The 23,611-nt window shown below is 38.7% G+C and overlaps 1 protein-coding gene across 2 annotated transcripts in view; it reads right to left on the reverse strand.

Annotated features, from left to right (window-relative positions):
* Positions 1-482: 482 nt before the first annotated feature.
* LOC113509243 (methionine--tRNA ligase, cytoplasmic) overlaps positions 483-23,611 on the reverse strand; it is a 30,358-nt gene continuing 7,229 nt past the window's right edge. For both annotated transcript variants that reach the window (XM_052898394.1, XM_052898393.1), the window contains exons 7-24: positions 21,452-21,568; positions 20,509-20,584; positions 19,617-19,744; positions 18,966-19,070; positions 18,046-18,223; positions 17,497-17,661; positions 16,942-17,043; positions 16,145-16,262; positions 14,492-14,562; positions 10,105-10,202; positions 9,303-9,451; positions 8,022-8,154; positions 7,462-7,605; positions 7,015-7,153; positions 5,326-5,385; positions 3,962-4,123; positions 2,703-2,873; positions 483-2,463 (exon numbers count right to left, since the gene is read on the reverse strand). In XM_052898394.1, coding sequence (XP_052754354.1) covers positions 2,347-2,463; positions 2,703-2,873; positions 3,962-4,123; positions 5,326-5,385; positions 7,015-7,153; positions 7,462-7,605; positions 8,022-8,154; positions 9,303-9,451; positions 10,105-10,202; positions 14,492-14,562; positions 16,145-16,262; positions 16,942-17,043; positions 17,497-17,661; positions 18,046-18,223; positions 18,966-19,070; positions 19,617-19,744; positions 20,509-20,584; positions 21,452-21,568 — 2,233 coding nt within the window. In that variant the 3' untranslated portion in view covers positions 483-2,346. The remainder of the gene's footprint in view (positions 2,464-2,702; positions 2,874-3,961; positions 4,124-5,325; positions 5,386-7,014; positions 7,154-7,461; positions 7,606-8,021; positions 8,155-9,302; positions 9,452-10,104; positions 10,203-14,491; positions 14,563-16,144; positions 16,263-16,941; positions 17,044-17,496; positions 17,662-18,045; positions 18,224-18,965; positions 19,071-19,616; positions 19,745-20,508; positions 20,585-21,451; positions 21,569-23,611) is intronic.

Raw genomic sequence — 23,611 nt, forward strand, 5'->3', positions numbered from 1 at the left:
TTCCATATTTTTTTGATGGGTAACCCCACCTGCGCTATTAGCTGGCGGGACACGATAGGTGAAGATAAAGGCAGGTCAGTTGGCCCGCCATGACGAATTTAACAAGAATTGAGCATGCTAGTTTCCAAGAAGAACCGCGTGGAGGTCGTAGAATAAGTATTGCTAGCAATGGGCTTCTTGGACCCCATTACTAACCATCCCTTTTCGGGGGTAAAAGGATTGTTAGTAATGGAGACTAAAAATCCCATTGCTAGCAATATACCCAACCAGGTCGACCTCCTCGCGGTTCTCCCTGGAAGCTATCATAGTTAATTCCTGATGAATTCATCACGATGGGCTAACTGGCCTGTTTTCATTCTCATCTATCACCCTTCACTGGTGCTCCGCCAGCGTATCCCGTTAGCGCAGGCGGGGTGACCATACCATTTTCACCCATCAAGAACCATCCATGCCGGGACCACACAGCTAATAAAACTCACAAATTCAGTATATGTATTTTTATTGCGTGTTTTAATGCAATATCAAATGTTGATATCACAAGCTTTGGGGAAATAAATAAATACCTATCTAAACTTAATAACAAAAAGGCCAAATAGTAGCTATGTAGCACTATTCACAAAATTTTATCCGGGGAAAACGGTCAGGCAAACCGCACGGTCACACCACAATACTGCTACTCCAGACGGCAAAAGTAACATGCCGCTTTTTTGACAAAATTGGTACACAGTCCAGAAATTTATAGACGATTTCACTATCGGATGTGCTTATTTTTTTTTTTTATTACCTGATCATTTTACCATAAACAAAAAGACTTGAAGTATGTTGATGAAACATTAGAATTTAAGATTTCAATAAATTAAATTAAAAAAAAAGAAGGTGCATATGTATTTTGATACACAAAAGACGAATTAAACTTCTTGTTGAAATAGTTTTAAACAAAAATTAGAAAAACAAATATTTTACAGATCAATTTTTCAATAAAAGTCTGCGCGGACGAGGAACAATTTGTCCGCTTACAAAAGTCCTTGTGTGCCGTATTCAATTATTCAACACGTGTTCAGCCATAGGTATTTCATTAAATCCAAAATAAATTGTACGCCAGGCGTTGTCTATTGGAAAGACAAACAAATATAGAGGTAATATTTGTCTACGTTAGCGTAGATTATCATTAATAACGCCATCTATTGACGCTCCACTAAAACTCCCTTTCGTCTATATCAGTCTCCAGAATGGGGTTAAAATACCTAATTCCCACCAATTAAATTATGACCCATATAACCCAGTCCATTTTGAGAAGCATCTAATTCTGAGGGCGTCATTTTAACGCATTAGTACTACCAGTTATATAAAATGTTTAATTTTATAAATCGATAATAATGCCAATTAATATGATCGATTATCAATAAATCGATACTGGTCACGTAGATCTCTAGAATCTAAATATCGACGGATCAATCTAAGTGAAGATACGCAATTTAAACGATTATATTTAGTTACATATATTTTCTACACTAATATTATAAAGAGGAAATTTTGTGTGTACGTATGTTTGTAATGAATAAACTCAAAAACTACTTGGTCGATTTCAAAAATTCTTTCACCATTAGAATTCTACATTCATCCTGAGTAGCCTATATTTATTGCTAGAAAAGATTAGAGATCTTTACTAAAATTTTAGTAACGTAACTAATGGTGTAAAAAAAATCTTATAACAATTTATATATAATCGATATAGACACTCCTGTACTTATTATCGATCAATCGACATTATTGATTCGATTATAATCGACTAAATTGCACATCAACATATTGATCGAGTCGAATCAATAAATAATTCCATTGTATTATCAATTACAAATTATTACTGGACTTAAGATCACGAAATAATTCTAATCAGCTAAATAATTATAACTGACTAATAAAACAATTTTTATTACAAGCAACACTGGATCAAAGTGGCCCATTTATTACCCACAGGTAACTTCACACATTCCACATACACGTCTCTTATAATACAATAGCTAAAATACAATAGAATCTCGATTATTCGAATATTCGATTATCCGGACTTATTATTCACGTCTCTAATTACCGATTTAGAAATGGCATTATTGGGTAAATAGGTATTATGTAATTCATTATGTTTATAGCTCGTAATTATTTTTTTTTTATATCGTACTGTCTAAATGACGTATGTAAAACACTTTGCTTTAAAAAAAAATTAATTATTGTTTGATTTCACTTTGAAATCGATTATCCGGATATTCGATTATACGAAATACCAATGGTTTTATTCAATTCGGTTAATCGAGATTCCACTGTAAATACTATTCGATTAATACAGATTTATTTGCTTATTTGTAACGCGGCCAGTCGTTTTTTCAGATCAAGAAGTACGTTCACTTCGGGTTGCCACACCGCTTTGTCTTTGGTCGACGCCTTTAATTTTCTAACCTTGTCACCCTGGAAAAAAATATGGCCGAATGAATTTTACATCTATGTTTTTTTTTATATTATGAGTAAAATAAAAACCTACGGTTACCACTTGCCATCAGCAGGGCAACTCTCGAATCTAATATCGATATCAATCCAATCCATAGACAACAATTTTATACTGCACTTATGAAAAAAAAAATAGGAATTATGTTAAAATTGGAATTGATTTGCAATAGTTTGTATTAGCAAGTTAATAATATTATTACCTGTTCAGCAATAGCTTTTTCTAAACTGGCAACACTCTCAGTGGGCGCAGGCGCACTTGTCTGCGCTTGCGCATCTGCCAACTGTTTTTTCAATGCCAACAGTTTGTCCACTTCTGGTTGCCATACTGACTTGTCCTTTGTTGTGGCCTTCAATTGTCTTACTTTATCACCCTGGTGATGTAAATATAATTGAAATAAATATGATTAATTAATTAAGAGATTGCCCTAGCGATAAGACCGCCTTTTGTACCTTTATGTGTATATTTCAATGTGTATATATGTTACTGCATTTCGGTTTAATTATTCACTTGTCATTGTATATTTTTATTAATGGTGCAATAAAGAGTTAAATAAATATTATAATAAATTTAATGGTTGAGAAATGGACAGTAGTGTCTCTCTTAAAATATAATCAAAGTCTAACTGCGGTTGCTAATCCGTCTGCCAAGCGTGGCAAAACTCATGTTCAACAGTGGACAGTTAACGGCCGATATAATGATGATGATGATGAAATATGATTAAAAAGATTCCACTAATATTATCAATGCGAAAGTCTGTAAGGATGGATAGATATTTCTTACTCTTTCACGCAAAAACGAAAAAAACAATTTGAATGAAATTTGGTACTCAGATAGGTATTTCTAATGATTAAATATGGAATGGTAGCCCTGCTTATACTATCGGTATACGCTGGCGAGGTACCAGTGATGATGGAGACTGATGGAGTTATCAGGTAACAAACACAAAAATCCAACTGAATTGAAAACTATATTGATGTCTATAGGCGACGGTTACCACTTTTTTTGATGCAACTTAGAATGGTAAACAAGCTGACGGCCCACCTGATGGAAAGTGGTAACAGTCGCCTACAGACATGAGCAGTACCGTGGACATAACAGAGTATACTGTTTCGCCCATGATACCCCCCATGCGTTGCCATTCCTGAGGACTCAGGTGTTATTCCTCTGTACCCTGTAAATTCACTGCCATATCCCACCAATCAAACCGAAACACAGACGTGCAAACACAACTGCTTTACGATTGAAACACGAATGGGACAGAGGTACTCAAGCAATCGACTTTTGTACAAAGTCTCCCTCTGGTAATAAATTTACCACTTAACATCAAGTGGGCCATCAGCTTGTTTGTCATTCTAAGTTGTATAAAAAAAGAACCTCTTTCTTTCTGAAGTTGGTTAAAACTAGTGTTATTATACACTCAAAATGGAGAAAATCAATTTTAATAATACTTTTACCAACCTGATCGGCGATCGCTTTCTCTAAGCTGGCAACACTGCTCGGCCCGTTCGACTGCGCTTGCGCAGCCGCTAACTGCTTCTTCAGCTCTAGCAATTTATTGACTTCCGGCTGCCATACCGTTTTGTCTTTTGTCGACGCTTTGAGCTGTCTCACTTTTTCGCCCTGTTTATAATTGACTTATGAATATCAGTGTTAATATTAAAAATATTTATAATATTAATTCGGTTTGAAGGGTGGGATATGGCTGTGAATTTACAAGGTACAGAGGAATAACACCTGAGTCCTCAGGAATGGCAACGCATGGGGGGTATCATGGGCGAAACAGTATACTCTGTTATGTCCATGGTACTGCTCATGTCTATAGGCGACGGTTACCAGTTTCCATCACGTGGGCTGTCAGCTTGTTCGCCATTCTAAGTTGCATAAAAAAAACAAAAGTCACTCTAATACGGGACAGGGACAGTCTATATGCATACATGAGTGGGATAGAGGTACCCAACTCTGTCCCACTAGTGTAGCTGTGATGCAGCTATACTCGCATGGCTATTTCAGTTTGAAGGATGTGATATGGCTGTGATAATACACAGTACAGTGACATAACATTTTAGTCCTCAGGAATGGCAACTCATGGGAGGTACGACACATGGGAGGTGGACACCCAGTCCATGTATTTTGAAACGTGTATGGTGCTGTTTGTATAGTTGTATGATGCGGCCATAGAATAGGCTACCCCTTCCTTTCCTGTAGGCGTCGTTAGAGGCGACTAAGAGAACTTATTGTGGAGGGACGAGCAGCAGCGTCCCTCTTAAAGCCAACCCGCCTACCAGGGGGAAGGGATTGTAAGTAATGAGGTTAGTCCCCATCGCTATCAATACGCTCCACGCGGTTCCCCCTGGACACCATCGTGACCAATTTATCGTTGATTCATAATAAAAAAACCCGCCTACCAAGTGTGGCAACTATTGGCAAAACCCTCCTTATGTGAGAGGCCTATGTTCAGCAGTGGACATCGAACAATCTCGTTCCCTCGATCATTAAGTTCCCTTACTTTTTTTTTATACAACTTAGAATGGCAAACAAGCTGACGGCCCACCTGATGGAAAGTGGTAACCGTCGCCTATAGACGTGAGCAGTACCATGGACATAACAGAGTATACTGTTTCGCCCATGATACCCCCCATACGTTGCCATTCCTGTGGACTCAGGTGTTATTCCTCCGTACCCAGTAAATTCACGCTATATCCCACATTTCAAACCGAAACACAGCCATGTAAACACAACTGCTTCATGGTTGATCCTTAGTTGCCTCTTACGACACCCACGGGAAAAGAAGAGGTGGGCCATTCTGTGCCCACACTGATTACCTGTTCCGCAATTGCTGACTCCAGCTGAGCTACTGTCTGGTTCGCGGATTCGCCATTTTCCTGTACAAATAAAAAAAAAAACATTAATTTTCTTTTAATAGTGACTATAACTTCAATTGTAATAAGAGAGGAGAAAGGGATTGTTAGTAATGGAGACTGAGAATCCCATTGCTAGCAATATACCCAACTAGGTCGACCTCCTCGCGGTTCTCTCTGGAAACTATCATGGTTAATTCCTGATGAATTCATCACGATGGACTAACTGGCCTGTTTTCATTCTCATCTATCACCCTTCACTACTGCTCCACCAGCGTATCCCGTTAGCGCAGGCGGGGTTACCATACCATTTTCACCCATCAAAAAAAAATACACTTGGAATTCAGCACGATGGTTCCAGGCGGGACCACGGGGAGGTCGACCTGTTAGGGTATATTGTTAGCAATGGGACTGATAATCCGCACTACTAGCAATCTCTTCCCCCCATGGTAAGTGGTTACCGTAGCCTATGAACAAAACTCTTTGGAAAGGGATTGTTAGTAAAGGTTCTAACAGGTCTATTGCCAGCAATAAACTCTACCAGGTCGACCTCCTAAGATATTTAATATCTGTAATTTAAGATATTTTTAGTTTATTAATAATAATAAATTTAAAATTTTGTTCGAATAGAATAGTATAAAAAAACATTTATTGCCAGTAAACATACAATCACAATAATAAATACAGAAAATGCATATACAAGTTTTTTTTTTTGGTTTTTTTAATGGATGATAATGGAATGGTAAGATAGTAGGAAAGAGAGGCAACTAAGGAAACTAAATGATCGAGGTATCAAGATTCTTAAATATCCACTGTTGAACATAGGCCTCCTCCGTGAGGGGGGGAGGGGGTTTACCAATAGTTGCCACACGTGGTAGGCGGGTTTTTTTTTTATAGGGATGATAATGGAATGGCAACCCCGCCTGCGCTATCGGTATACACTGGCGGGCACCAGTGAGGGATGATAGGTGAGGATGAAGCAGGTCAGTTAGTCCACCGTGATGAATACGCCTAGAATTCAGCACGATGGTTTCTAGGGGGAACCACGAGGAGATCGACCTGACAGGGTATATTGCTAGCGATGGGGATACTAATCCCCGTTACTAACAATCCCTTCTCCTCCCCATAAACAAGAAGTGTCTCTTATTAGGCAAAAGGTATTGGCTCAGGTGACGCTGTGAGTGTCCCAGTGTACAGCTGCACAGCGCTGGTTTCCAACCAGTCTCTCTCTGAATAAAATACAACAAAAATGCACCACACCAGAGGGAGACTTTGTACAAAAGTCGATTGCTTGGGTACCTCTGTCCTATTCGTGTTTCAACCGTGAAGCAGTTGTGTTTGCATGGCTGTGTTTCGGTTTGAAGGGTGGGATATGGCGTGAATTTACAGGGAGCAGAGGAATAACACCTGAGTCCTCAGGAATGGCAACGCATGGGGGGTATCATGGGCGAAACAGTATGTGTGTGTATTGTTACGTCCATGGTACTGCTCATGTCTATAGGCGACGGTTACCATTTTCCATCAGGTGGGCCGTCAGCTTGTTTGCCATTCTAAGTTGTATAAAAAGAAAATGAAGGAAACCGCTGTAATTGTCTCTTTCTTTCCTCAAATATAAATATTTAAATAAATAAATAAATAAAATGAACATGGTACCTTATTGGCCCTCTCGCTCTGCGTGCCTGCGTACTTGGCCCGCAGTCGGTCGAGCAGGTCCGGTTCGATTTTGGCGAACAGCGGCTCGGGTTTGCCGATCTTGTGACCGACAGGGAGATACTGGATCAGTGAGGGGTTCCTGACAAATAATATTGTTTATTATTATTTTTTTTCTTAAGAGCATCCGGCTCACCCGATGGTAAGTGACTACCGCCGCCCATGATCACCCACAACACCGACGGCATTGCAGGTGTGCTGCCGGCCTTTTAAAAAGGAATATGCTCTTTTCTTGAAAGTTATAATTATATATTTTAATTTTATAAGTTTAATAAGTAACTTATTCGCAGTTTGGCCGCTGAATGGCTAACAGCAGCGAAACACGTGTCGCAAAACGTGCGAGGATTGAATAACGGTCGGAAATTTCTGTCGGTTGAAAGGTGCACTCACCGCGGCTGCAGCCTCAGCACGGCTCGGTCGACGTTGAGCTGTTCGCGCAGGCGGCGAGCCGTATGCGGCACGTAGGGCGCCAGTAGCGCGGCCAGCAGCGCCACTAACTGGCAGCACACGCCTATCGCCGTCGAGCCTCGTTCCCTGTATGTAAAATAAATACATATAGTAAAATCGTAATAGCTCGCAGTCTGTACATGGAAGATACATAAGAAAAACTATTATATTTTTGGAATTGATTTTTGGAATTTTTGTCTGTACGTTTGTGCACGCTAATCTCAGATAGGGTTTAACCGATTTGAATGCGGTTTTCACTAATGCGTTGCGGTTTGTATAAATACCATCGGGTGAGTATGCAGCTCACCCGATGGTAAGTGACTACCGCCGCTCATGATCACCCACAACACCAACGGTATTTGCAGGTGTACTGCCGACGGTGACATTACCATCACCATGAAAATCAGAGGGAGAGTTTGTACAAAAATTGCCTGCACGGATACCTCTGTCCCACTCATGAGGTAGCCGTCTTACATGGCTGTTATATGGCAGGTGGCACTCACTTGTCATCATCGGATCCCTTGAGCAGCACCCAGGGCTGCTCGGACTGCATGTGCTGGTTGCCGAGCCTCGACACGGACAGCACGTGCCTCAGCGCCTCTCGCAGCCGACCCTTTTCCATATGTTGGACGTAGGCTGACAAACAAACATTTAGTCTTAGCTTATGAACCGGCAGTATAGTAATGATTTATGAATGAATGAATGAATGAGTATACTTTATTTGCATTATACAATATAGGGAATAAACAAGACAATTTACAAACACAACGATACAGTTGTATGAGTACAGTGAGGCGGTCTTATTGCTGAGAGCAATCTTTTCAAGACAACCTTAAGGTAATGGACTAATTGTTGTACAAGTGTATAAGTTAATATAATAGTGCTTTTTAATAAAAAAGCATCTTTTGCAAATTATAAATATATAAAAATTATATACATATATACACACATATATATACATACATATACACATACATATATATACATACATATACATATATATACATACACATACATATTTACACAATCACATACATAGTAACAACAATAAGTTAATAACAATGTTAGCAAAGGCGAACTTATCTCTAAAAGAGATCTCTTCCAGTCAACCTAACACAGTGGGGGGGAAAGAGATTGTTAGTAATGGGGTCAAATAGCCCTATTACTAGCAATATACCCTGTCAGATCGACCTTCACGTGGTTCCCCCTGGAAACCATCGTGACTAATTCTAGTTTAATTCGTCAGGATGGGCCAACTGACCTACTTTCATCTTCATCTGTCACCCCTCACTAGTGTCCCGCCAGTGTATACCAATAGCGCAGACGGGGTTACCATACCATTATCACCCATTAAAAAAAAACCTAACACAGTGGCATAGGAAGTAGTGAGTGGCAAGACAGAAAGTAAAATAAATATAAATATCACCCTATAACTGTCCATAGCTGAGCATAGGCCTCCCCTTGGGGGGCTTTGCCAATAGTTGCCACGCTTGGCAGGAGTACAAAGACAGACAAAAATTTCACTGATTGCATTTTTGGCATCAGTATCGATCACTAATCACCCGCTGATAGTTATTTTGGAAATATATTTCATGTACAGAATTGATCTCTCTACAGATTTATTATAAGTATAGATTACAGATATATGTTTGTTAAATTTTGTGTACAATAAAGTATGAAATAAAATAAATAAATAAATAAATAAACAATTCAACAGCCAAGTTTATGAGGCATTTGCAGTTTTTACGACTATACAGACTATGTTTTCTTGTGTGTCAACTCACCAGCGACCTCTCTATTCACCAACGCCATCAGCTCGTAGTCCGTCTGTGTGGGCTTGATCTCGGGAACAACGCCTTTGAACGCGTTCGCGCAGAAACTGAGCGAACGGTGGCAGAAGTTGCCCAGGTTGTTCAGCAATTCCGAGTTATTTCTGTTGAAATACATAGTTTTTTTCTATTAAGAAAGAATACCCTCAACCTTGCACTTATTAGACAGCGCCATCTAGTGCCGAACTAAGTACTTTTTTTAATGTATGATAATGGATTGGTAACCCCGCCTGCTCTATCGGTATACGCTGGCGGGGCACCAGTGAGTGGTGATAGGTGAGAATGAAGAGGCAGGTCAGTTACCCCATCGTGACGAATTCAATCATAGTCACGATGGTTATCAGGGGGTACCGCGTGGAGGTCGGCCTGATAGATAGATACTCTTTATTGTTTCCTCCAAAAGATTACAATAGTAAACTTTATTATAAATGTAAACAATTACAAGAAATAATCACAGTGAGAAAACAATGGGCGACCTTATCGCTAAAAGGATAATAACCTGATAGGATATATGCAAGCAATGGGGACTAACCTCCCCATTAATAACACCCTCTCCCCCGAACCGAGTATTAGCAGCGCTTGTTCTATGAATATTAAACATCATAAATCTAAAATGGATAGCATTTATAATGCATTGTTAATATAAAGCGCTGTGACAGACAGACAGACGGACAAACTAGCAATAGTAACAAAACTAGGAACACTTAGTTCCTTCTTACCATTTCGAGACGAAGCCCTAAAAAGGGACGAAACCCACCTGGTTCCCAATTCGGTCCAACTGAAACTGGAATCCGATGTCTCCGGCCTGATGCTGGCCAGGTAGAACCGCCACACGTCTGATGGTATACCAGTTTCCTGTGCAATAAACTTAAAGTCAGATAATGGCTGAAATGATAATTAGAACATTATTTCAGCCATTATCCGTCCAATGTAAAATCAAATCCAATCCAATGTAAAAGTATACAGAAAAATTCATAATAAATAAACTTCCTTCAGATCACTGTGGTCAAGTTGTTAAGTTTAGCAGTCAAATCAATAAAGTCAACAATAATAAAAAATCAAAAAGACAAATAAATGTTTACAATATTAATAAATACAAAAGCGCGATTAAAAATAAATTGGATTTGCTGTTACAATCTAGTAATAATCCTGATTATCTTTACACCAAGCTAATTAATATTTTATCCGGAGAATATGAACAATTTTTCAAGAAAAAAGAAGTTCATGTTAAATCTAAATTCACGGAATGGGCAACAGTAGGAATACTTAAAAGTAGAAATATTTTGTTTGATTTATACGATCAAAAAAAATATCGATTTGATGACAAATTCACCACTTATGTAAAAAATTATTCTAAAATTTTTAAAAAAGTTTGTATTATGGCTAAGTCTAATTATTTTAATAAACAAATTAAGCAGTCTTCTGACAAAATTAAAACCATCTGGAGCATTATAAATAAAGAAACTGGAAGATCTAAAATAGCCTGTAATCAATTTACATTAAATTATGATAATAAATTAATATCAACAACAAAAGATGTAGTTAATATTTTTGAAGATTTTTTTGCTAATATTCCGATTGATATTACATCTTCTCTGGACTCATCTCAATCTCGAGCAAAAAAATTACTAGAGACTAATATCGGTTGTTGTTCTTTAAGATTTAAATTTTCACATGTTAGCCCCTTTCATATCATAAAAATATTCAAACAGCTAAATTAAAAAAATACGGAAGACCTTTGGGGCATGTCTGTAAAAGTAGTTAGTTCTTTCATAGATATTGTTGCTCCATATCTAGCCACTATTTTTAATAAATGTATTGATAATGGCGTTTTTCCACATTTAATGAAATTTAGCAAATTAATCCCACTATTTAAATCAGGAGATAAATTTGAGCCAGGGAACTATAGACCTATATCTATTTTGCCAGTTCTAAGTAAGGTGTTTGAAAAGATAATGTTAAATCAAATGTTACATCACTTCAGGGTTAACGGACTGCTTCACAGTCAGCAATATGGTTTCACCGCCGGCAAGTCTACCACTGACGCAGGTGTTGCGCTAATGACACATATTTTCGAATCTTGGGAGAGGTCACAGGATGCACTCGGAGTTTTTTGTGACCTATCAAAGGCATTTGATTGTGTGGATCATAAAACGCTTTTGTACAAGCTCGAACATTATGGTATAAGAGATAATGATCTAAAATTAATGAGAACTTATTTAGAGGATAGGGTTCAAACTGTAGATATTGACGGTGTAAAATCTAAGGGAGCTAATATTAAGATGGGCGTTCCACAAGGGTCAATCTTAGGCCCCTTTCTCTTTTTAATCTACATAAATGACCTTCCCTTTATGGTAGAGAAAATTGCAGATATAGTGCTGTTTGCGGATGATACTTCGTTAGTGTTTAAAATTGGACGTCAAAGTAATCAATTAGACGATGTAAATTGTGCTATGTCTGCAATATTAAATTGGTTTACATGTAATAACCTATTATTAAATTCCAGCAAAACAAAGTGTATAAAATTTACACTTCCTAATGTAAGACTAATAAATACACAGTTATTGCTTAATGACGAAATAGTAAATTTTGTTAATGATACAGTTTTTTTAGGTATAACAGTGGACTCGAAATTACACTGGGGGCCCCATATTTCAAAATTGGCCAGTAGACTCAGTTCTGCTGCATATGCAATTAGAAGAATTAGGCAATTAACAGACGTGGCGACGGCTAAACTTGTATATTTTAGTTATTTCCATAGCATAATGTCTTATGGCATACTGCTGTGGGGTAAAGCAGCCGATATAAATACTATATTTGTTTTACAAAAGAGAGCCATACGTTCTATTTATGGTATGGGTTCGAGAGAGTCATTACGTCAGTGCTTTAAAGACTCAAATATCCTCACAGTTACTTCACAATACATTTATGAAAATATTATGTATACACGGAAGAACTTAGCGAGTTTTAAAAAACTCAAAGACTGTACAAGTAGAAACTTACGCAATATAAATAAGCTTATTTTACCTAAATGCCGTCTGCACAAAATCAGTAATTCATTCTATGGTAATTGCATAAGATTTTATAATAAACTGCCGGAATCTGCATTAAATCTGACAGAGAGGCAATTCAAATCTTATATTAAACAATTTTTATGTAAGAAAGCCTATTACAGGATAGACGAATTCATAGATGACAACATATCAAGTAAATAATTAGTTTATTAGCATACAACGTTATAATTTTATTTTCTCATTGCTTTCTTGATTTAATTGATTAATTTTAGAAATATGAAAGCGTAGCGGTTTTTTGTATTAATTGCCGCATGCATTCTTATGTAAAATGTGAATACTATAACTATCAGATGGCAATTGTGAGTAGCTTTGACGTGGTCTAGTGTTTTGAGTAGTCATGCTCACTAAAATGTCCAGACTTGTGGCGGCGTGGTGGGCCGGGTCATTGGGCTCCCTAAAATATGGTCGAGCGCAGTGATGGCTGGCTCATCCGTCATACTCGTGAACGGGTGCTGCTTGTAGGGACTGGTCTGCTCTAATCACTATGACTGATTTTCTCTTATTAATTGTTTAACCAGTTGGTTATGTATTCAATTTTTTTTTTTTTTCTTTTTGAGTATTTAATTGAATTAGTGCTAATTGGTGGTTTGTATTCACACAATATAACTTAAAAATGTAAAATAATAATAAAATTATTTAAAAGAGCATCACGCAAGTTTCTTGCTCGTTCTTCTTGTGATGAGACAGCTTTCCGAACGAGCGGTAAATTAAAAAAAATGTAATGACTTTTCAAAAGTGCTTCAATGTAAGTTTATTTGAATAAATGATTTTCTATTCTATTCTATTCTATTCTATTCTAATGCTGAACATAGGCCTCCCGCATAGACTGTCACAAGGAATGTTCTGAGCCACCTGCATCCACTGACTTCCTGCAATGCGTTTGAGGTCGTCACTCCATCTAGTGGGTTTAATGGGAGATAATGGTATGGTAACCCCGCCTACGTTATTGGTACACACTGATAAATCGGTACCATCTTGACAAATTCAAATAGAATTAACCACGATGGTTTCTAAGGGGAACCACGTGGAGCTCGACCTAATAAGGCATATTGCTAGCAATGGGGCTGTCAAAACCCATTGCTAGCAATCCCTTTCCCTCAACATTTAAAGACTGTTACTGGCTGAAAATAAAAATATATTTATATATAGGGCTTATCCATAGAGAGGGGTTTTAGTAGTTGCCACGTTTGGCTGGCGGGTTGGCAACAACAGGCTTTGATGGTATTTCAAGAGGGACGCTGGTGCCCATCCCTCAATCTTTATGTTCCCTTAGTCGCCTCTTACGACACCCACGGGAAAGGAGGGATTTTTTTTGATGGGTGAAAATGGTATGGTAAATTCGCCTGCGCTAACGGGATACGCTGGAGGGGCACCAGTGAAGGGTGATAGATGAGAATGAAAACAGGCCAGTTAGCCCATCATGATGAATTCATCAGGAATTAACCATGATAGCTTCCAGGGGGAACCGCGAGGAGGTCGACCTGGTTGGGTATATTGCTAGTAATCAAGGAGGGATTTTTTTTTATACCACTGAGGTGGCAAACAAGCATACGGCCCACCTGATGGTAAGCGGTTACCGTAGCCTATGAACGCCTGCAATACCGCAATTTGCAATTGCAATAATGCAATTTAATGGACAATAGTAGTATGGTAACCCCGTCTGCGTTCACGGTATTCACTGGTAGGACACCAGTGAGAGATGATAGGTGAGAATGAAAAGGCAGGTCAGTTAGCCCCATCGTGATGAATACATCTGGAATCCAGCACTATGGTTTCTAGTGGGAAACACGTGAAGGACGACCGGGCAGGGTATATTGCTAGCAATGGGATTGGTAGTCAGCATTACTAACAATCCCTGCCCCCCTATAAGGAGGGGTTAGCACATTCTATGCCGGAACCACACGGCTTTTGTTTAATCAATGATCAATCATTCGCGGAAGAAGTCACGCGTATTAACTAGCTATGAACAAACTTAAGTTAAAGGATAACAAAATTAAGTTAAAATGCCAAATAGTCACACACAGTCACAGTCTAAACAGTTCATTGTGGAAAAAAAAAATACTGCAGTACCTGTGCATCTGTACCGAACACACCAACACCTCTGGACTTCGAAAACTTGCCTTCCTCGTAGTTCAGGTATTCTGAGTATGAGAAGAAGAAAAATTGCATAAATTATATGCACTAAATGTTATAATTCACAGGTACCACTATTAAAATCTTATTAGGGCAGCACAGTATACTCTGTTATGTCCACGGTGCCGCTCATGTCTATAGGCGACGGTTACCACTTTCCATCAGGTGGGCCGTCAGCTTGTTTGCCATTCTAAGTTGTATAAAAAAAAAAATTGAAATAGAAACAATCTCTATTCAAATAGACTCGTTTAAATCGTCAATTGTTTATAATTCTACCGCTGGGTTCGGAACTAAGAACAAGGAATTACAAATGTAAATCATATGGTTGCCTCCTTTCTTCTTATGCAAATATAATTAGTAAAAAAAGGACGAAAGATACACCATCAGTTGTTATTTTTCTCAATTCATAACAAGCTAGTGTAATAGAAAATGTTTGATATGTCATTTATTTGTCAATGACAAATTTTACATTACTAGATTATATATTGGACACAGTTTATGTAGAAAGTATGCAAGCGGGTTGTATCTGAATTTGGTAGGGTTATACGGCCGTATAACATTTTCTGTGCACTAGCCTGCTATGAATTGACAATTTTATCGCTCCTTCTATGTAATTCATTGTTCTTAGGTTCGGAATGTTGTTATCTGGTTAGTAGAGACCGCAAGAAACTCAACAGCTACTCTTTTCAAATTATTATGTACAAGATAATTTTACAATTGCATGAGAACTGTGATTATAATTAGAATTAAGCACTATTTATATGTATTATTAAATGGAAAATAAACAGGCAGACATGAGCAGACCAGTATCAGCGGCACCCGTTCACGAGTATGACGGATGAGCCAGCCATCATTGCGCTCAACAATATTTTAGGGAACTCAACGAGACGGTACCCATCACGCCACTACCGGTCAACAATATGAGGTAATGTCGCAATCTAAGATTATATATATATATATATATATAAGCATCGAGTCTCAAAAACGTGTCAACTTTTTGTCAGCCAATTGTCAAATTAGCTGACTCGTTGTTTTTATCAGTGCTCTATATACTTACGCACACAATGTGTCTTGACGTATCTATATTTAATTATTTAATAAATAAAATGAGGTTTTAATTTTTTATTTTTTATTTTTAATTTAATAATTTTATTTTTGTAATAAAAAGATGCAATAGTTGTAAAACAAAATAAAATGAGTGTTTACGCATTAAAAAGATGGAGAAAATATAAATTTAAAAGTAAATATAGAAGTTATAAAGAAATCACTCATAACTGTGATTTCATATATGTGCAAGTATATTTGTTATTCATATATATTTATTCATTTATATATGTAATTTTAGTATGTATGTATAGCAATAATTACTAGTACCGCATTCGAGTATTCTGACACTTGCCTATGGTTGACTGGGAGAGAATGCTTTCAGCATTAAGTCCGCCATGTACACATATACTCGTATGTACTAATGAATAAATAAATAAAAAAAAATACTATTTATCACGCAAAATTGTATGAAATTTGAACCGTTTTACTCGAAGCATTTATATGGAGACACTGTATCTATATAATCTAAGCTGCAGTACGCACCTGTCGCGTAAAGATGGCTGACGAGCACGTGACCCTCGTTGATGCCCAAACACGTGGCCGGGAACATGATCGCGTGAAACGGAACGTTGTCCTTCGCCATAAATTGATATAGTTTCACCTGCAACATGCAGTAGTATATATATATATATATATATATATATATATATATATATATATATATATTGTGATATAACGACAATAGTTGGACATATAGTATCGCGAAATTGTAGTTATTGATATTTCCTTCAATATTGTACAACATACTTTTGTTCTATCACCAATAGTTTCCGCAGCGCACGCGACCAAAGATGTTTTATAGCATTTTTTTACACCTTGAGTTACGTTACTAAAGTTTTAGTAAGGATACCTAATCTTTTCTAGCAATGAATATAGCTTATGTTACTTAGCTTTAGCACTCTAATGGTGGAAGAATTTTTGAAATCGGCAAAGTAGTTTTTGAGTTTATTCATTACAAACATACATACACAAAAAAATAAATCTTTCCTCTTTATAATATTAGTGTAGATATATAAACATACAGGATGTAAGGGACAGGTTGGCAAAAACTGACACAGTGAATTCAGACCATTGTTCTGAACTTATTTATCTGAAAGGATGTTTATCTGAAAGGACACACTTGTATATTGGTCCCAAAGAAAATTTACCAAAATTGGTTCAATAGACTAATTTTAAAGCTTAGTTTTTAAATCAAAATAACTGATTTTATCATAATAACAGATTATCATGAAGTCATTTATCAACATAATTATTTGAAGTCGATTGTAAGGTATACTCACGTCGTACTGCTTATCCGGTTTCCACCATTTCTCATACTGCTTAGTTGCGACTTGAGTTATACTCAGGTAGCCAATTGGTGCATCGAACCACACGTAAAATACCTGGAAAACATATTACATTATATCAACCTTTAACTGTCCATTGTTAAAGATAAGCCTCCCCCTTGGGGGGGTCTTTTTTTTAATGGTTGTAAATGGTATGGTAACCCCGCCTGCGCTAACGGGATACGCTGGCGGAGCACCAGTGAAGTGTGATAGATGAGAATGAAAACGGGCCAGTTAGCCCATCATGATGAATTTTTATGTGAATGTAATTATTTGTATCCATAATAAGTTTACTATTGTAATCTTTTGGAGGAAACAATAAAGAGTATCTATTTATCTATCTATATTGCCAGCAACGAGACTGCTAATTCCCATTACTAAAATACTAAAAAATCTTTTTCCCCCTATAATATAATATATCGCAAGCTGCTATTTTACTTTGTAACCAATAAGAATAAATAAAAACCATATGACTAGCAAAACACATCACATATGTCACATCCAACATACCTTATTTCTAAAACCATCTATGGGCACTGGTACACCCCATTTGAGATCTCTAGTGACAGCCCTGGCTCGGAGAGATTCCCGCAGCCAGGCGCGTGTGACAGCCCTGGCCGGTGGTGACCACTGGTGTTCTGTCGAGCTGATCCACGTCCGGAGAGAGGGCTCCAACTGTAAGATGAATATTTTGCCACATATGGTAACTGTCACGAGTGTGACAAAGCTGCAATGTCATAAATGTGACAAAGATTGCTTGCTGTCTTCATTCTTGTGACATCACTGACTAATCCTCACACTCGTGCAACTAGTCAATCTCATTAATGTCGTCAAACTCGCTACTTTTAGTACATTTGCCACACTCACCACTCTTATTATACTTGTCACACTTGCTTGTCACGATTACCGCTTTCATTACACTTACCACTCTTCACGCACTTTTACGCTCACCACTATTGTCACGTTTGCCAAACTAATGACTGTTGTCACGCTTACCACTTTCACCAATCTCACCACTTACGTCACGCTTGCCACACTTGCCACGCTTGTCACACCCACCTGCCCCAATTCGATGAACAGCTGCTCGCTGGGCTTCACCGTGGGCTTGTGTCCGCAGACCTTACATCGAGGCTCGATCAGTTCTATCGCGTTGATCAGCTTACCACACTTGTCACACTGGTCGCCGCGCGCGTTGTCGTACCCACATCCGGGGTGTGGACACGTGCCTTCTACAAATCTGTTTTGAATAAGAAGTTATTGAGATGTTGCCAATTTTAAGTCGATTTGGCTTAAAATCTAATGAATAAATGAATTTTTGTAAACCACTGAGATGGCAATCAAGTATACGGCCCACCTTATTTATTTACTTACTAGCTTTGCGACCACAATTTGATTAATAAATAGAATTATTTAATAAATAGAATGACTTTTTTTGCATTAAAAAGATGCAACAGTTGTAAATCAAAATAAATATAGAAGTTATAAAGGAATCACTCATAACTATTTATCATGTAAAATTGTATGAAAAAGTTGAGCCGCTTTTCTCGATTTTTTTTTGATGGGTTAAAATGGTATGGTAACCCCGCCTGCGCTAACGGGATACGCTGGCGGAGCACCAATGAAGGGTGATAGATGAGAATGAAAATAAGTCAATTAGCCCGTCATGATGAATTCATCAGGAATTAAGCATGATAGTTTCCAGGGAGAACCGCGAGAAGGTCGACCTGGTTGGGTATATTGCTAGCAATGGGATTCTCAGTCTCCATTACTAACAATCCCTTTCCCCCCTCTCGAATTATTTGTATGAAGACTATCTATATAATCTAAGATACAATGCTGTAAGCATAGATAATAAAACACTATGCCATAAATAAGTTTAAGGCTAGATAAACATAGCAATTAGAATTGCCACTTTCCATCAGGTGGGCCGTCAGCTTGTTTGTCGTTCTGTTCTAAGTATCATAAAAAAATCTACCCACCTGTCAGCAAGGAATCTGTCACACTTCTCACATAATAGCTGGTCGACAGACTGTTTGCTGATGAATCCGTTCTCCATCAGTTTCAGGAACATTTTTTGTGAAATCCTGTAAATAAATAAACTACGATACAGTATTCCGCTGTGGGGCAATGGATTCAATTATAACGTCAGTAGAGCATTTATCAAAGAGATTCCTGTAGGGAATATTTTTATTCTTTTTTTATTTTTATTTAACAGCCCGTATTTATTCGTATTTATACCCCGCCAGTGTATACCGAAATGGACGAGTGGCGGTCCTCCACCGTGTGTTTTTCAAGGCATTTTCTTCCACGCACAACCACTTTTTGGAATCAACTTCCAGCAGCAGTATTTCCGAACCGATACGACAACATAACCTTCAAGAAAAGAGTATATTCCTTTTTAAAAGGCCGGCAGCACATCTGCAATGCCTCTACTGTTGTGGGTGATCATGGGCGGCGGTAGTCACTTACCATCGGGTGAGCCGCATGCTCGTTTGCCCCCTGTGTTGTAAGAAAAAAGAAAACACAGGCGGGGCTACCATTCCATTGTCATCCATTAAAAAAAATATAATTCATCTTTCTATCCATCCGTGCGACACCGGGGCGGGTCGCTAGTTAAATTGTAAACTCACTCAGTCTGCTGGTCGGTGCTGGTCCGTCCGAAGTAGTCGAAGCCTATGTCGAACCAGCGGTACACAGCGTTGTGTATCTCGAAGTACTTGTCGCAGATCTGTCTCGGAGTCACGCCCTCCTCTAACGCCTGTCGAATTATAAATACGTATTTATTTAATTTAATAATTAATTAAGTTTTCTTGTGTGACAGAATTCGTAATGAGAATATCCGCAAAAGAACCAAAGTCACTGACATAGCCTGAAGGATAAGCAAGCTGAAGTGGCAATGGGCTGGTCACATAGCTTGAAGAACCGACAACCGATGGGGAGATCTTCTTCTTCTTGAATGGCGACCCCGTACGGACAAACGCAGTGTAGAACGACTCCACACTAGATGGAGTAACGACCTCAAATGCATTGCGGGGAGTCAGTGGATGCAGGTGGCTCAGGACCATTCTTTATAGCAGTCTATGGGGGAGGCTTATGTCCATCAGTGGACGGATAATGGCTGAGATGATGATCATGACGTAATATTAATAGAGAAATAAACAAATAGCCCGACTGATGGTAAAACGGTCACTGTAGTCTAGAGCCGCCTGCAACACTAGGGATGTCACGCATGCGTTGTCAAAATTGACAGATAACTGAGACGTAATTTACTGGGTACAGAGGAATAACACCTGAGTCTTAAGGAATGGCAACGCATGGGTATCATGGGCGAAACAGTATACTCTGTTATATCCATGGTACTGCTCATATCTATAGTCAACAGTTACCACTTTCCATCAGGTGGGCCGTCAGCTTGTTTGCCATACTAAGTTGTATAAAAAAAAATTAAGACATTCCTACACTTCCTTTTTTCATCTCCTCGAGTTCCACTAAAATAAACTATACCAAATTAGAAGGCCGTACCTTGGTCTCGGTGGCTGTACCATACTCGTCCGTGCCACACACAAACAGCGTATTGTAACCGCATATTCGACAGTACCTGTAAACAAGGCCATATTTTACCACAGGGAAACTTTGTACAAAAGTCGTTTGCTTGGTCACCTCTGTTCCATTTGTGTTTCAACCGTGAAGCAGTTGTTTTGCATGGCTGTGTTTCGGTTTGAAGGGTGGGATATGGCAGTGAATTTACCGGGTACAGAGGAATAATACCCGAGTCCTCAGGAATGGCAACGCATGGGAGGTATCATGGGCGAAACAGTATACTCTGTTATATCCATGGTACTGTTCATGTCTATAGGCGACGGTTACCACATTCCATAAGGTGGGCCGTCAGCTTGTTTGCCATTCTAAGTTGTATATAACTAAAAAGAATAACACCCGAGTCCTCAGGAATGGCAACGCATGGGAGGTATTATAGGTGAAACAGTATACTCTGTTATGTCCATGGTACTGCTCATGTCTATAGGAACATATAAAAACACGTTAACTATGTAAGCATTAAGTCCACCTTTTACAATATAATTACATTTGGCCAACCCTCATTATCGGGTCAGCCTTTAACTGTTCACTGCCGAACCTCCTGAAACCTCCCCCATAAAGAGGAGTATTATCAGTGGTTGCCACGCTTGGCTGACGGGTTGGCAACCGCAGTCAGGCTTCAGTCATATGTTAAGAGGGACGCTGCTGCCGATCCCTCGACCATAAAGTTCCCTTAGTCGCCTCTTACGTCACCAACGAGAAGCAACGGAAAGAAGGGCAAGCTGATCTTTCATCATCACTCCAAGAGAACATATTTGAATAAAATTCGGTACACGGGTAGTTTATAATGTACCATAGTACATAGGACACTTTATATACTTATTCAAAGGGTTAAAGCCGCGGAAAACCTTGTTTATAAATCGCTTACCTGGCGAATATATCAGCGGACAGTACACAGCCTATGATGTTGCCTAGATGCGGTACATTGTTGACGTACGGCAGGGCGGAGGTGATCAGGACGTTCCTGCGGCCCTCTATTGGTAACCTGAAAGTGGATTAGATTAATTCATTAGATTAATATTTTTTAATCAATTTTAGCAATAATGCCTGTTTTTTTTTTGATGAGTGAAAATGGTATGGTAACTCCGCCTGCGCTAACGGGATACGCTGGCGGAGCACCAGTGAAGGGTGATAGATGAGAATTAAAACAGGCCAGTTAGCCCATCATGATGAATTTCATCAGGAATTAACTATGATAGTTTCCAGAGGGAACCGTGAGGAGGTCGACCTGGTTGGGTATATTGCTAGCAATGGGATTCTCAGTCTCCATTACTAACAATCCCTTTCCCCCCCATTAATGCCTGTTATTTTTTTTTATATATTTTCTTTTCTTGTCATTGTTCCTATCTATCAATACATATAACTATAATAAATTCATAACTAGTCTGTCTGTACATAGAAGATATATAAGAAAAACAATATACACTGCTGGCCTTTTAAAAAGGAATGTGCTCTTTTCTTGAAGGTTATGTTGTCGTATCGGCTCGAAAATACTGCTGCTGGAAGTTGATTCCAAAGAGTGGTTGTGCGTGGAAAAAAGTGCCTTGAAAAACGCACGGTGGAGGACCGCCACTCGTCCAGATGGTTGGGATAGAACTTTAGTTTATGGTGGGTTGTACGGTGGTGAAAATGAGCAGCAGGTATCAGTCTGAACAATTCCTCAGAGATATACAGGGTGGTCCATAAGTCCTTAGTAATGAAAAAAATTAATTAAAATAAAACTAATTACACTATGAATAATATTTTTATTTGTAAATATAGCTAGAAAAACGGGAATTATTTTTTGTAAATAACGTCGTCCAAATGTAATCCGTTACAGTCACGACACTCTTGCAAACGCCTTCTGAAATTGTCGATGACTGCGCGGCACGTCACTGCTGAAATGCTTGCCATTTCTCTGCGGATGTTTTCTTTTAGGTCATTAATTGACCGCGGGTTAGAGTCGTACACCTTAGCCTTAAGGTAGCCCCACAAAAAAAATCCATTGGAGTCAGATCCGGGCTACGTGGTGGCCAGGAAATGTCTCCTCTCTTAGAGATAACTTTGTTTGGAAAAAGTTGACGGATAACGGGCATAGCAGTATTGGAGGTATGGGAAGTTGCTCCATCCTGTTGAAACCATGTTCGGGCATTAAAGCCTGGAAAGTTTTGCAATTTTTGTGTGAAAAACTCCTCGATCATGGCCACATATCGCTCCGAAGTAACAGTAACAGCACGCCCTCTGCCGTCATCAAAAAAGTAAGACCCTACGATGCCATGGGCTGACATAGCGGCCCAAACTGTAACTTTAGGGCTATGTAAGGGCTTCTGGTGCTTAAGTTTTGGATTAATCGGGCTCCAATAGCGGCAATTTTGTTTACTAACATGTCCGTTAATGTGGAAGTGTGCCTCATCAGAGAACATTATGTTATTGAACGAAGTAAACCGATTAAACATTTCATTAGCATAATTCACTCTCTGAATAGCATCAGTTTCTTTTAAATCTTGCACCAACTGAATTTTGTAAGGGTGCATAAGTAAATATTTCTTCAAAATCCATTGTAACGATGTCCTGGATACGTTTAATGCACTGGAACGCTTACGAGTTGACTGTGTAGGATTTTCACGAATAGATTGTGCCACTGTGTCGATGTTTTGTTCCGTACGTGATGTCCTTGGGCGACCCAACCGCGGTTTATCTAACGTCGAACCGGTCTCCTCGAACTTAGCAACCCAATTCTTAATCGTTTGGAGAGCTGGGGTGTCATCAAAGTTGTGTAAACCTTTGTGTTCTCGAAATTTACGCCTCGCAACGGTTGCCGAATTGTTGTTCTGATAAAACTCGCGCACACAAAACGCACGGTCCGCTCCGGTTTTCTGTATACAAATTAACTACTATGCTGCTACGCCTTACCTAAGGTAGGTAAGGTAGGCTACCAGAGGGAGACTTTGTACAAAAGTCGATTGCTTGGGTACCTCTGTCCCATTCGTGTTTCAACCGTGAAGCAGTTGTGTTTGCATGGCTGTGTTTCGGTTTGAAGGGTGGGATA

This window comes from Galleria mellonella, unplaced genomic scaffold (assembly GCF_026898425.1).
Source record: "Galleria mellonella isolate WM207_F2 unplaced genomic scaffold, CSIRO_AGI_GalMel_v1 utg424, whole genome shotgun sequence".
Taxonomy (NCBI): Eukaryota; Metazoa; Arthropoda; class Insecta; order Lepidoptera; family Pyralidae; genus Galleria; species Galleria mellonella.